Source organism: Petromyzon marinus, unplaced genomic scaffold (genome assembly GCF_048934315.1).
Source record: "Petromyzon marinus isolate PM22_M1 ecotype Great Lakes invasive population unplaced genomic scaffold, UKy_Petmar_22M1.pri1.0 PM_G_Scaffold_36, whole genome shotgun sequence".
Taxonomy (NCBI): domain Eukaryota; kingdom Metazoa; phylum Chordata; class Hyperoartia; order Petromyzontiformes; family Petromyzontidae; genus Petromyzon; species Petromyzon marinus.
The window spans coordinates 1,328,301-1,343,605 of NW_027422939.1; the positions used below are offsets into that span (position 1 = coordinate 1,328,301).

The 15,305-nt window shown below is 47.7% G+C and overlaps 1 protein-coding gene across 1 annotated transcript; it reads right to left on the reverse strand.

Moving 5' to 3' along the window:
• Window positions 1-537: 537 nt before the first annotated feature.
• LOC116937468 (uncharacterized) lies at window positions 538-3,080 on the reverse strand. The gene is made up of 2 exons (XM_076061519.1): window positions 1,916-3,080; window positions 538-1,835 (listed from the first exon to the last, which is right to left on the reverse strand). The coding sequence occupies exons 1-2, from the start codon at window positions 3,054-3,056 to the stop codon at window positions 1,294-1,296; spliced, it is 1,683 nt and encodes a 560-aa protein (XP_075917634.1). The 5' UTR covers window positions 3,057-3,080; the 3' UTR covers window positions 538-1,293.
• Between the last annotated feature and the right edge of the window lie 12,225 nt (window positions 3,081-15,305).

The following is a 15,305-nucleotide window of genomic DNA, read 5'->3' on the forward strand; positions in this document are numbered from 1 at the left end:
CTTGAAGGGTTTCTCTCCCGTGTGTGTTCTTTGGTGTTTTTTTAAGAGCAGATGACTGTGCAAATGCCTTCCCACACACAGTGCACTTGAAGGGTTTCTCTCCCGTGTGTTCTCTGGTGTGTTTTAAGAGCAGATGAATCTGAAAATGCCTTTCCACACACACTGCACTTGAAGGGTTTCTCTCCTGTGTGTGTTCTCTGGTGTGTTTTAAGAGCAAATGAATCTGAAAATGTCTTCCCACACACACTGCACCTGAAGGGCTTCTCTCCCGTGTGTGTTCTCTGGTGCTTTTTAAGAGTAGATGAATGTGAAAATGTCTTCCCACACACTGCACCTGAAGGGTTTCTCTCCCGTGTGTGTTCTCTGGTGCTTTTTAAGAGTAGATGAATGTGAAAATGTCTTCCCAGACACACTGCACAAGGGTTTCTCTCCCGTGTGTGTTCTCTGGTGTGATTTAAGAGTAGATGAATCTGAAAATGTCTTCCCACACACAGTGCAATTGAAGGGTTTCTCTCCTCTGTGTGTCCTCTGGTGTGTTACAAGAGTAGATGACTGTGCAAACGCCATCCCGCACATCGTGCACCTGAAGGGTTTCTCTCCTGTGTGTGTTCTCTGGTGTGTTACAAGATCAGATGACTGTGCAAATGCCTTCACGCACACACTGCACTTGAAGGGTTTCTCTCCTGTGTGTGTTCTCTGGTGTTTTTTAAGAGTAGATAAATCTGAAAATGTCTTCCCACACACACTGCACTTGAAGGGTTTCTCTCCCGTGTGTGTTCTCTGGTGTTTTTTTAAGAGTAGATGAATGTGAAAATGCCTTCCCACACACTGCACTTGAAGGGGTTCTCTCCCGTATGTGTTCTCTGGTGTGTTTTAAGAGCAAATGAATCTGCAAATGTCTTCCCACATACACTGCACTTGAAGGGTTTATCTCCCGTGTGTGTTCTCTGGTGTCTTTGAAGATGAGATGAATCTGAAAATGCCTTCCCACACACAGTGCAATTGAAGGGTTTCTCTCCTGTGTGTGTTCTCTGGTGTGTTACAAGATTACATGACTGTGCAAACGCCATCCCGCACATCGTGCACCTGAAGGGTTTCTCTCCTGTGTGTGTTCTCTGGTGTTTTACAAGATCAGATGACTGTGCAAATGCCTTCACGCACACACTGCACTTGAAGGGTTTCTCTCCTGTGTGTGTTCTCTGGTGTTTTTTAAGAGTAGATAAATCTGAAAATGTCTTCCAACACACACTGCACTTGAAGGGTTTCTCTCCTGTTTGTGTTCTCTGGTGATTTTTAAGAGTAGATAAATGTGAAAATGCCTTCCCACACACTGCACCTGAAGGGTTTCTCTCCCGTGTGTGTTCTCTGGTGCTTTTTAAGAGTAGATGAATGTGAAAATGTCTTCCCAGACACACTGCACAAGGGTTTCTCTCCCGTGTGTGTTCTCTGGTGTGATTTAAGAGTAGATGAATCTGAAAATGTCTTCCCACACACAGTGCAATTGAAGGGTTTCTCTCCTCTGTGTGTTCTCTGGTGTGTTACAAGAGTAGATGACTGTGCAAACGCCATCCCGCACATCGTGCACCTGAAGGGTTTCTCTCCTGTGTGTGTTCTCTGGTGTGTTACAAGATCAGATGACTGTGCAAATGCCTTCACGCACACACTGCACTTGAAGGGTTTCTCTCCTGTGTGTGTTCTCTGGTGTTTTTTAAGAGTAGATAAATCTGAAAATGTCTTCCCACACACACTGCACTTGAAGGGTTTCTCTCCCGTGTGTGTTCTCTGGTGTTTTTTTAAGAGTAGATGAATGTGAAAATGCCTTCCCACACACTGCACTTGAAGGGGTTCTCTCCCGTATGTGTTCTCTGGTGTGTTTTAAGAGCAAATGAATCTGCAAATGTCTTCCCACATACACTGCACTTGAAGGGTTTATCTCCCGTGTGTGTTCTCTGGTGTCTTTGAAGATGAGATGAATCTGAAAATGCCTTCCCACACACAGTGCAATTGAAGGGTTTCTCTCCTGTGTGTGTTCTCTGGTGTGTTACAAGATTACATGACTGTGCAAACGCCATCCCGCACATCGTGCACCTGAAGGGTTTCTCTCCTGTGTGTGTTCTCTGGTGTTTTACAAGATCAGATGACTGTGCAAATGCCTTCACGCACACACTGCACTTGAAGGGTTTCTCTCCTGTGTGTGTTCTCTGGTGTTTTTTAAGAGTAGATAAATCTGAAAATGTCTTCCAACACACACTGCACTTGAAGGGTTTCTCTCCTGTTTGTGTTCTCTGGTGATTTTTAAGAGTAGATAAATGTGAAAATGCCTTCCCACACACACTGCACTTGAAGGGTTTCTCTCCCGTGTGTGTTCTCTGGTGTGTTTTAAGAGCAAATGAATCTGCAAATGTCTTCCCACACACACTGCACTTGAAGGGTTTCTCTCCCGTGTGTGTTCTCTGGTGTCTTTGAAGATGAGATGAATATGAAAATGTCTTCCCACACACAGTGCAATTGAAGGGTTTCTCTCCTGTGTGTGTTCTCTGGTGTGTTACAAGATTACATGACTGTGCAAACGCCATCCCGCACATCGTGCACCTGAAGGGTTTCTCTCCCGTGTGTGTTCTCTGGTGTTTTACAAGATCAGATGACTGTGCAAATGCCTTCACGCACACACTGCACTTGAAGGGTTTCTCTCCTGTGTGTGTTCTCTGGTGTTTTTTAAGAGTAGATAAATCTGAAAATGTCTTCCCACACACACTGCACTTGAAGGGTTTCTCTCCTGTGTGTGTTCTCTGGTGTTTTTTAAGAGTAGATAAATCTGAAAATGCCTTCCTACACACACTGCACTTGAAGGGTTTCTCTCCCGTGTGTGTTCTCTGGTGATTTTTAAGAGCAGATGACCATGAAAATGCCTTCCCACACACAGTACATTTGAAGGGTTTCTCTCCTGTGTGACTTCTCTGGTGCCGTGTCAGATTTCCAGTTCGGTCCGTGCCGTATGCACGCTGGTCGCATTGTTGACTTGTCGTAACGAGCTGCGCTGAGTGCCTTTGCTCCATCAGACCAAATCTGCAGAGGAAGCGTCAGCTGCAGACATAAAAAAAGAATATCCACACCATCTACACGTCAGGCACAGAGGAATGCACACGTGACTTACACGTCTATACTTATTAATATATTCATGATGTAGTGAAAAAGTTTCCCAAATTAATCAGATTTGATGAACGTGCAAACGCCTTCCCACACAGAGTGCACCTGAAGGGTTTCTCTCCACGGGTTGTTATGGCACACAATGAGAGGGAAAATGTCATTAATATGCCTGTAAGCCTTCATATCATCAAGATGAATGGTAACCCAAAACTCTAAGCACACAATTTCGGCTGTCTGACTACAAAATGAATATTTATGAACGCTAAATTCAGCTGACATAGCAAAGGGTGTTGAAAACAATACTATTTGTGTTTTGCAGAAATGCATGAATTAATGTTCAATCGCAACTTAGAGGTGTGAATCCAGGCTCAGATGTCCTTGAATGCTGGGGATGAACAGTTCTGACTTCAGCTGAAGGTGTGTGCTGTGTTCACCTCCTGTTTTCATTCTTATAAAGAGTTCCAGAGGAAAACAAAAATAAACTATTGTTTTGATATAACCTCCACGTTCAACAGAGTTGATAGACTTTACTGCAAACACAAACTTGACACTATCACACACTGCCATGAGTAAACAGGTGGTGGTGGTGGGACCAGAACCATGCCTGGCCACCTTCATCTGCTCAGCATTAATTCTTCCTCACTCCACCAAGTAATGAATCGAGGATCAATCAACATAGCCGAGGCTATCCGTGTCTCTGTCTCTCTCTCCCCGTGGTGAAGGTGTTCCCCTCCACACATTCAGAGTCAACAGCGGCACGCGCTTAGCGTCTTTGACCGATAGCTACATTGATACACGTATTGTTGGTTCTTTCAGTAAAGTCACGTAGATAGAAAATAAAAATAACAGATTAAATTCAATAAGATAAAGACCACTTGTGTTGCGATCGAAACGTCGTGGGTTTATTGTTTTATTTTTATTTTTTTTCATGTATTTTTATTATTTTATTTTCTATCTACGTGACTTTTCCGAAAGAACCAAGAATATTAATTCCTGCAGTCACCAAAGTTTTAAGTCAAAACATTCACACACGTTGACAAAGCCTCACCTTGTGTTGTTGTGGGCAGGTCGCTTCTGATAACAAGAGCGGTATAGCAGCTCAAGCGGGCTTGGCCTGCTAACAAAAGAACGAAAATAAAAACTGCGTGAATATTTACAATAAAACAAAGTTACAAAGTGGCGAGCCGGGTGAAGACAAATTAAACTTAAGCGAGATAATTAAAGTGAATGCAATCAGGCGAGGGCAGGAGGCAAGGCCCCGCGTGGCTAGGCCCCGCGTTGTAAAGTTCCAACCTGGACATCGATTCCCATGCTCGCTGCTACTCAACTGACATCCCTACGAGAGAGAGCGAGGCTCTACCTTGGTAAACAACAACCACCACCATGAGAATTTCTTACCTCGGATTTCAGTGCAAGCGCGGATCGGCAGCCTCCTCTTACTTCGCGACGTCACGCGGGTAAACAGGTAACATGACGTCACTTCCAGGGTAAGAGACACGCCCTTCCCACGAGCGGCTCTGTAACAGAATTAATTATGTTAATGAGCCTAGCCCATATGTCGAGGGATGGGGCGTGGCTGCTGAACGCCTCGCAATCAACTCTCGACGGCTTCAACGGCTACATTATGTTAATGAACCGCCAGTCACTGGGCGAAGCTTTGCCCAAATAAGGATTGCCACTGGATTAATATCGGCAGTGACCCAAACGGAGGTGACGTCCCGCTCAAGAGCGCCGTGGACGGGGTTGGGGGAGTGTGAATACCTTGGTGACATGACGTCACTAGCGAGGTACACCTCCCGCTGGCACTTCATGCCGATGAGGTCATGGGGATGGAGTTTAAGTTGATTTAGATTAATTTTCCATTGCCCCCTCCCTTGAGTGCGTGAACTCAGCAACAACAACGTGGACATTATTGTGTATACGTACACACTGTGTACACTTTGAGGCCACGTGAAGCGTCAAAGGCTCGCTGGAAGGAGGAAGTCGCGTGACAGACTCAGCAGTTGCGATGGGTTAACCGACGGATGGCTATCGATTAGAAATCACATATCCCCGAGTCTCATCTGTGAGTGGCACCACCTGACGCTGTTGTGGATCCCCACGTGGCTCGGAGCCTCAAAAGCTCCGTGACTTCCGGGTGGTGATACAAAGACAAAGGTCCCCCGTGTAGCCTTAACAGACTGTTGGGGCAAGTGCTGTTAGCAAGTAGCAGCACCACCTATGAAGGCCGGAACGGTACACGAGGGGGTGGGTGGCCAGCACCGCGCCCGACCGCCTTTGTCTCCCCAGTAATGATGTTTGCACATCACACCGGGTATTCTCTTGAGGCTGAGTCGACCTAGGGGAGGCCCAGAACCGGTTCAAATAATCGTCACTGGGTGTTGGCTGTGAGCGGGAATCAAACTCGGGTCGTTATGTTGGTAGAGCAGCGCACTAACCACACACACACACAGACATACACACACACAGACACACACACAGACACACACACACACAGACACACACAGACATACACACAGACACACACACAGACACATACATACACACAGACACATACGTACACACAGACACACACACAGACACACACACACACACAGACACACACACAGACACACATACACACACACACAGACACACATACACACACACAGACACACACACATACATACACACAGACACACACACACAGACACACACACACACAGACACACACACACAGACACACACACACATACAAACACACACACATACATACACACAGACACACACTCATACATACACACAGACACACACAGACACACACAGACACACATACACACACACAGACACACACAGACACACACACATACATACACACTGACACACACACAAACACAGACACACAGAGACACAGACACACACACACATACAAACACACACATACATACACACAGACACACACTCATACATACACACAGACACACACAGACACACACAGACACATACACACACACAGACACACACAGACACACACACATACATACACACATACACACATACATACACACACACATACACACAGACACACACACACAGACACACAGACACACACACATACATACACACAGACACACACACATACATACACACAGACACACACACACAGACACACACACACACACAGACACACACACATACACACAGACACACACACATACACACACACATACACACAGACACACACACATACACACACATACACACATACACACAGACACATACGTACACACAGACACACACACACCCAGACACACACACACAGACACACACACACAGACACACATACACACATACACACAACAACAACAACAACAACAACCGCCATTCGCCACTAAGTGGCGGTGACGTCACCACGACGCTTGTGCCAGGCTATGTGCACCCTGAGGCCACGTGAAGTGTCGACCGCCCGCTGGCAGGTCACGGGGCAGACCCAGGTGCCACGGGTCGACTGACTGAGATGACTGGCTGATGCACCACCTGTGCCCCCTACTGTGCCAATCTGCTGTGCTTTAGCCACCCGGCGCTCCACTCGTTGTTCTGAGCGTCGCTCCTCCGCCCTCCGTTGTTGTTGGAGGGCGACTACCTCTAACTGCCCCGTAGCATCCTTCACGAGCCTCCTCCACAGAGGCCGATCTTGGCACCGCTGGTACCAGTCATTGGCAAGTCCACTCAGCTCCACGTCCTCCTGTACCACATCACTCCATCTCTTCTCTAGCCTGTGCCGCGCCCGCTTAGCCCCCTCAATCCGTCCAAACAAAAGCTGTTTCGGCATGCGGTGGCTGGGCATGCGGGCTACATGACCCAGCCATCGCAGCCTTGCCTGCCGGAGGAGCTCACCGATGGGACCGCCTTCAATACTTCATCAGCAGCTGGCACCTCAGCCAGCCACTCACAGGGGGTGACTTCATCCAATATTTGAGGCACCGCAGCCTCAGCAGGGTCATCCTCACTTTGTGCCACGATGTTTTCCTGGCTGAGGGATTTTCCCTCCCCCAGGACCTCACAGAAATGCTCAGCAAATCTGCAAACCTGTTCCTGGGGGTCGGAAATTGGATCACCGTTTTTTCCCCTAATGATGGTAATAGGTGTGGCGCTGCAGGTTACTTTTTTGATGGAGTTAAATAGAGATTTGTGATCACGGGCCACTGAGGCAGACTCCATCTCCTCAGCAACCCGCGACCACCACCCATCCTTGCAGCGCCTCACGGCTCTCCGAACCTCCGAGCGAAGGCTGCGGTAAGCCTCCTCATTCTCTGACGTGGGATTCTGTAGCCGATGACAGTGGGCCTGTCGCTTTTTCTCAACCATCCTGAACAACTCCTCTGTCATCCAGGGTGTCTGGGGAGGTCTGGACCGCGTACCCAAAGCAGCCATTGCAGCTGCATGAGTCACAGTCCTAAACCTCGCCCATTTACCCTCGACATCTGGAGGAGTCGGGGACGATGCCAATCCCAGCCGCAAGCGATGATGAAATTCTCGCTTGCAACTTTCATCAGATAACTGAGACCAGGCCACTTTAGGTTGGAATGGGGTCCTGGGTGTACACCCACCACCGGAGTGGAAGAATGGCAGGCGCATCTTACAGATGACTAGTCGATGGTCAGAGGGCAGATCAGCTCCACGGTAGGTCCTGGTGTCAAGGACATGGGCTCGCATTCGCTGGTCCGTCACTATGTAGTCCAGCAGATGTTCTTGCTTGGACCCGGCATGCATCCATGATGTTGTGTGGATGCGCCGATGCCGGAACAGCGTGTTGGTAATTACAAGCCCATGGGCTGCACAAAAATCTAGCAGCCTCCTACCGTTGTTATTGAGCTGATCTGGCCCATGCCCTCCAATCACTCCAGAACAGGTGCCAGTATCATGACCAACTCGGGCATTGAAGTCACCCAACATGATGACTCTATCCCGAGGGGCCACTTTAGCCAGCACCTGTGACAGGAGGTCATAGAAGGCATCTGACTCATCGGCTTTGCCTGCATCCCTCCACGGATGTTCATCTTCGGTGGGGGCATAAGTAACCACGACCACCATTCCTCGCCTCCGGTTGATGGGAAGGCGAGCCCAAAGTAGCCTGGGGCTTACAGCTTCCCACACCTCACCGCCACGCTCCCACGTCCCCTTCATTCTTTTGTTCAAAAGAAGACCCACACCCTGTTGTTTGGCAGTCTGCTGCCCCGAGTAGAGGACTGTCCACCCCTCATGGTGGCAGGAGCCAGAGCCGGTCCACCGGACCTCCTGAATGCCGCATAGATCCAGGCGGTACCGGTCCAGCTCCCGACAGAGGAGTGGCAGCCTCTCCTCTGCAGTGAGCGTTCGAACATTCCACGTGGCCAACCGTAGTGGCTTTTCGTTGTTTCTGGAGTAGCCCCGAGGGTAGGTATTCAATCTCCTGGCTCCGCCAATTGGGGTTTGGCCAGGAGACGTCATAGACGCCTGGCCCCCCGGGGCCTCCGGCACAAGCTTAGTTGTTACATATTTCAGTTTAATTCGTAGTTTCGTGGTAATTAATTGAAGGTGGAGGGGTTACCAGCCCCTCGCACCCGTCCAGAGCCCCCGTTTAGCCCCTGTGGTGGACACATATGCCATGAGGGGAGGAGCCAATCAAAATTGGATCTCCCCCCACAGCGCTGTCCACGACAGAGTTGCCCGTCCGGCACCGCGAGGAGGTAGGGGGTTGTTTTGCCGGACACACACACATACACACACATACACACAGACACACACAGACACACACACAGACACACACAGACACACACCACACACATACATACACACAGACACACACACACAGACACACACACACACAGACACACACAGACACACACACACACAGACACACACAGACACACACCACACACACAGACACACACACATACACACACATACACACATACACACACATACATACACACAGACACACGCACACAGACACACACACATACACACACACACAGACATACAGACACACACACACATACACACACATACATACACACAGACACACGCACACACATACACACACAGACACACACACACAGACACACACACATACACACACACAGACACACACAGACACACACACAGACACACACACAGACACACACACAGACACACACACACACACAGACACACACACACAGACACACACAGACACACACACACAGACACACACACACAGACACACACACATACACACAGACACACACACAGACACACACACACAGACACACACACACACAGACACACACACACAGACACACACACACAGACACACAGACACACACAGACACACACACACACACACAGACACACACACACAGACACACACACACAGACACACACACACAGACACACACACAGACACACACACACAGACACACACACAGACACACACAGACACACAGACACACACAGACACACACAGACACACAGACACACACACAGACACACACAGACACACACACACAGACACACACAGACACACACACACACAGACACACACAGACACACACACACAGACACACACACAGACACACACAGACACACACAGACACACACAGACACACAGACACACAGACACACACACAGACACACACAGACACACACACACAGACACACACACATACACACACACAGACACACACACATACACACACACAGACACACACAGACACACACATACATACACACACATACACACACACACAGACACACACATACACACACACAGACACACATACACACATACATACACACAGACACACACATACATACACACAGACACACACACATCGAACGTGAACGCCACCGGTGACGTTCGCCTCAGTCGATGGCCCCCAAGCCGCTGCTGGAAAATCGTCGTTTCGATTTGCGATTATCGATTTGAAATCGATTACTTAACCACGTGATTTGGTGGCGCTGCGTTTGGCAGTGGGGCAACGGGCACACAACACAATTAGCCAAACCCGAACTCAACGGCGTCAGTCGTCGAGAACTCCGGCTTTAAAAAGGGGGGGAATAATATTTAACAGGCGACGTTTCGGGTAACGGACCTTTATCGCACGGTGCACGACCGGCGAGAATCGATATCCGGTGAGCGTCTGTGGCATCGATTAAACGGGAATAGGCCGATTCTAAAGGAATCTACAACCTTCGATTCCTTTACTCTCGATTTAAAGAGTCGATTCTTGGCGCGCGAGCGTCACTATTCTACTCACGCAGCGCGGCTTGGTGGTGGAGGTTTTTATTTTTAAAAGTTTTAACTTTCACGTCTCGTTAAGTTGCTTTAGGAGTCTGTAGTTGTACGAAGTATACCGCAAGGCGTACAGGCCGCAACAATCGAGGCGACTCCTGCGCCTACAATCGCCGGCGGATCAAAGCATCGCGAAGGTTGATTTGGGCCTAACTCTATCATCATCTGTGCCAGACGTCACGATCATCATCATCATTACAGAGAGATTGTTCACGATCATCATTACAGAGAGAGATTGTTCACGATCATCATCATTACAGAGAGAGATTGTTCACGATCATCATCATTACAGAGAGAGATTGTTCACGATCATCATCATCATTACAGAGAGAGATTGTTCACGATCATCATCATTACAGAGAGAGATTGTTCACGATCATCATTACAGAGAGAGAGATTGTTCACGATCATCATCATTATGGAGAGAGAGATTGTTCACGATCAGCATTATTACAGAGAGAGATTGTTCACGATCATCATCATTACAGAGAGACATTGTTCACGATCATCATCATCATTACAGAGAGAGATTGTTCACGATCATCATCATCATTACAGAGAGACATTGTTCACGATCATCATCATCATTACAGAGAGAGATTGTTGAGTGATTCACTTGGGGCCTTGACAATGTGTCTAGCTTAGTGGTCTAATCACCACACAGTGTTGTTGTTGAGTGATTCACTTGGGGCCTTGACAATGTGTCTAGCTTAGTGGTCTAATCACCACACCTTGTTGTTGAGTGATTCACTTGGGGCCTTGACAATGTGTCTAGCTTAGTGGTCTAATCACCACACCGTGGTGTTGTTGTTGTTGAGTGATTCACTTGGGGCCTTGACAATGCGTCTAGCTTAGTGGTCTAATCACCACACCGTGTTGGTGTTGTTGTTGAGTGATTCACTTGGGGCCTTGACAATGTGTCTAGCTTAGTGGTCTAATCACCACACCTTGGTGTTGTTGTTGAGTGATTCACTTGGGGCCTTGACAATGTGTCTAGCTTAGTGGTCTAATCACCACACCTTGGTGTTGTTGTTGTTGAGTGATTCACTTGGGGCCTTGACAATGTGTCTAGCTTAGTGGTCTAATCACCACACCGTGTTGTTGTTGAGTGATTCACTTGGGGCCTTGACAATGTGTCTAGCTTAGTGTTCTAATCACCACACTGTGTTGTTGTTGTTGAGTGATTCACTTGGGGCCTTGACAATGTGTCTAGCTTAGTGGTCTAATCACCACACCTTGGTGTTGTTGTTGTTGAGTGATTCACTTGGGGCCTTGACAATGTGTCTAGCTTAGTGGTCTAATCACCACACCGTGGTGTTGTTGTTGTTGAGTGATTCACTTGGGGCCTTGACAATGCGTCTAGCTTAGTGGTCTAATCACCACACCGTGGTGTTGTTGTTGTTGAGTGATTCACTTGGGGCCTTGACAATGCGTCTAGCTTAATGGTCTAATCACCACACCTTGGTGTTGTTGTTGTTGTTGAGTGATTCACTTGGGGCCTTGACAATGCGTCTAGCTTAGTGGTCTAATCACCACACCTTGGTGTTGTTGTTGAGTGATTCACTTGGGGCCTTGACAATGTGTCTAGCTTAGTGGTCTAATCACCACACCTTGGTGTTGTTGTTGTTGAGTGATTCACTTGGGGCCTTGACAATGTGTCTAGCTTAGTGGTCTAATCACCACACCGTGTTGTTGTTGAGTGATTCACTTGGGGCCTTGACAATGTGTCTAGCTTAGTGGTCTAATCACCACACAGTGTTGTTGTTGAGTGATTCACTTGGGGCCTTGACAATGTGTCTAGCTTAGTGGTCTAATCACCACACCTTGTTGTTGAGTGATTCACTTGGGGCCTTGACAATGTGTCTAGCTTAGTGGTCTAATCACCACACCGTGGTGTTGTTGTTGTTGAGTGATTCACTTGGGGCCTTGACAATGCGTCTAGCTTAGTGGTCTAATCACCACACCGTGTTGGTGTTGTTGTTGAGTGATTCACTTGGGGCCTTGACAATGCGTCTAGCTTAGTGGTCTAATCACCACACCGTGTTGGTGTTGTTGTTGAGTGATTCACTTGGGGCCTTGACAATGTGTCTAGCTTAGTGGTCTAATCACCACACCTTGGTGTTGTTGTTGAGTGATTCACTTGGGGCCTTGACAATGTGTCTAGCTTAGTGGTCTAATCACCACACCTTGGTGTTGTTGTTGTTGAGTGATTCACTTGGGGCCTTGACAATGTGTCTAGCTTAGTGGTCTAATCACCACACCGTGTTGTTGTTGAGTGATTCACTTGGGGCCTTGACAATGTGTCTAGCTTAGTGTTCTAATCACCACACTGTGTTGTTGTTGTTGAGTGATTCACTTGGGGCCTTGACAATGTGTCTAGCTTAGTGGTCTAATCACCACACCTTGGTGTTGTTGTTGTTGAGTGATTCACTTGGGGCCTTGACAATGTGTCTAGCTTAGTGGTCTAATCACCACACCGTGGTGTTGTTGTTGTTGAGTGATTCACTTGGGGCCTTGACAATGCGTCTAGCTTAGTGGTCTAATCACCACACCGTGGTGTTGTTGTTGTTGAGTGATTCACTTGGGGCCTTGACAATGCGTCTAGCTTAATGGTCTAATCACCACACCTTGGTGTTGTTGTTGTTGTTGAGTGATTCACTTGGGGCCTTGACAATGCGTCTAGCTTAGTGGTCTAATCACCACACCTTGGTGTTGTTGTTGAGTGATTCACTTGGGGCCTTGACAATGTGTCTAGCTTAGTGGTCTAATCACCACACCTTGGTGTTGTTGTTGTTGAGTGATTCACTTGGGGCCTTGACAATGTGTCTAGCTTAGTGGTCTAATCACCACACCTTGGTGTTGTTGTTGTTGAGTGATTCACTTGGGGCCTTGACAATGTGTCTAGCTTAGTGGTCTAATCACCACACAGTGTTGTTGTTGTTGAGTGATTCACTTGGGGCCTTGACAATGTGTCTAGCTTAGTGGTCTAATCACCACACAGTGTTGTTGTTGTTGCTGAGTGATTCACTTGGGGCCTTGACAATGCGTCTAGCTTAGTGGTCTAATCACCACACCGTGGTGTTGTTGTTGTTGGTGAGTAATTCACTTGGGGCCTTGACAATGTGTCTAGCTTAGTGGTCTAATCACCACACCGTGTTGTTGAGTGATTCACTTGGGGCCTTGACAATGTGTCTAGCTTAGTGGCCTAATCACCACACAGTGTTGTTGTTGTTGAGTGATTCACTTGGGGCCTTGACAATGTGTCTAGCTTAGTGGTCTAATCACCACACCTTGTTGTTGTTGAGTGATTCACTTGGGGCCTTGACAATGTGTCTAGCTTAGTGGTCTAATCACCACACCGTGGTGTTGTTGTTGAGTGATTCACTTGGGGCCTTGACAATGTGTCTAGCTTAGTGGTCTAATCACCACACAGTGTTGTTGTTGTTGAGTGATCCACTTGGGGCCTTGACAATGTGTCTAGCTTAGTGGTCTAATCACCACACCGTGGTGTTGTTGTTGTTGAGTGATTCACTTGGGGCCTTGACAATGTGACTAGCTTAGTGGTCTAATCACCACACCGTGTAGTTGTTGTTGAGTGATTCACTTGGGGCCTTGACAATGTGTCTAGCTTAGTGGTCTAATCACCACACCATGTTGTTGTTGAGTGATTCACTTGGGGCCTTGACAATGTGTCTAGCTTAGTGGTCTAATCACCACACCGTGTTGTTGAGTGATTCACTTGGGGCCTTGACAATGTGTATAGCTTAGTGGTCTAATCACCACACAGTGTTGTTGTTGTTGAGTGATTCACTTGGGGCCTTGACAATGTGTCTAGCTTAGTGGTCTAATCACCACACCGTGTTGTTGTTGTTGTTGAGTGATTCACTTGGGGCCTTGACAATGTGTCTAGCTTAGTGGTCTAATCACCACACTGTGTAGTTGTTGTTGAGTGATTCACTTGGGGCCTTGACAATGTGTCTAGCTTAGTGGTCTAATCACCACACCATGTTGTTGTTGAGTGATTCACTTGTGGCCTTGACAATGTGTCTAGCTTAGTGGTCTAATCACCACACTGTGTTGTTGTTGTTGAGTGATTCACTTGGGACCTTGACAATGTGTCTAGCTTAGTGGTCTAATCACCACACCATGGTGTTGTTGTTGTTGAGTGATTCACTTGGGGCCTTGACAATGTGTCTAGCTTAGTGGTCTAATCACCACACCGTGTTGTTTTGTTGTTGTTGAGTGATTCACTTGGGGCCTTGACAATGTGTCTAGCTTAGTGGTCTAATCACCACACCGTGGTGTTGTTGTTGTTGTTGAGTGATTCACTTGGGGCCTTGACAATGTGTCTAGCTTAGTGGTCTAATCACCAGACCGTGTTGTTGTTGTTGATTGATTCACTTGGGGCCTTGACAATGCGTCTAGCTTAGTGGTCTAATCACCACACCGTGGTGTTCTTGTTGTTGTTGAGTGATTCACTTGGGGCCTTGACAATGTGTCTAGCTTAGTGGTCTAATCACCACACCGTGGTGTTGTTGTTGAGTGATTCACTTGGGGCCTTGACAATGTGTCTAGCTTAGTGGTCTAATCACCAATATTTAACAGGCGACGTTTCGGGTAACGGACCTTTATCGCACGGTGCACGACCGGCGAGAATCGATATCCGGTGAGCGTCTGTGGCATCGATTAAACGGGAATAGGCCGATTCTAAAGGAATCTACAACCTTCGATTCCTTTACTCTCGATTTAAAGAGTCGATTCTTGGCGCGCGAGCGTCACTATTCTACTCACGCAGCGCGGCTTGGTGGTGGAGGTTTTTATTTTTAAAAGTTTTAACTTTCACGTCTCGTTAAGTTGCTTTAGG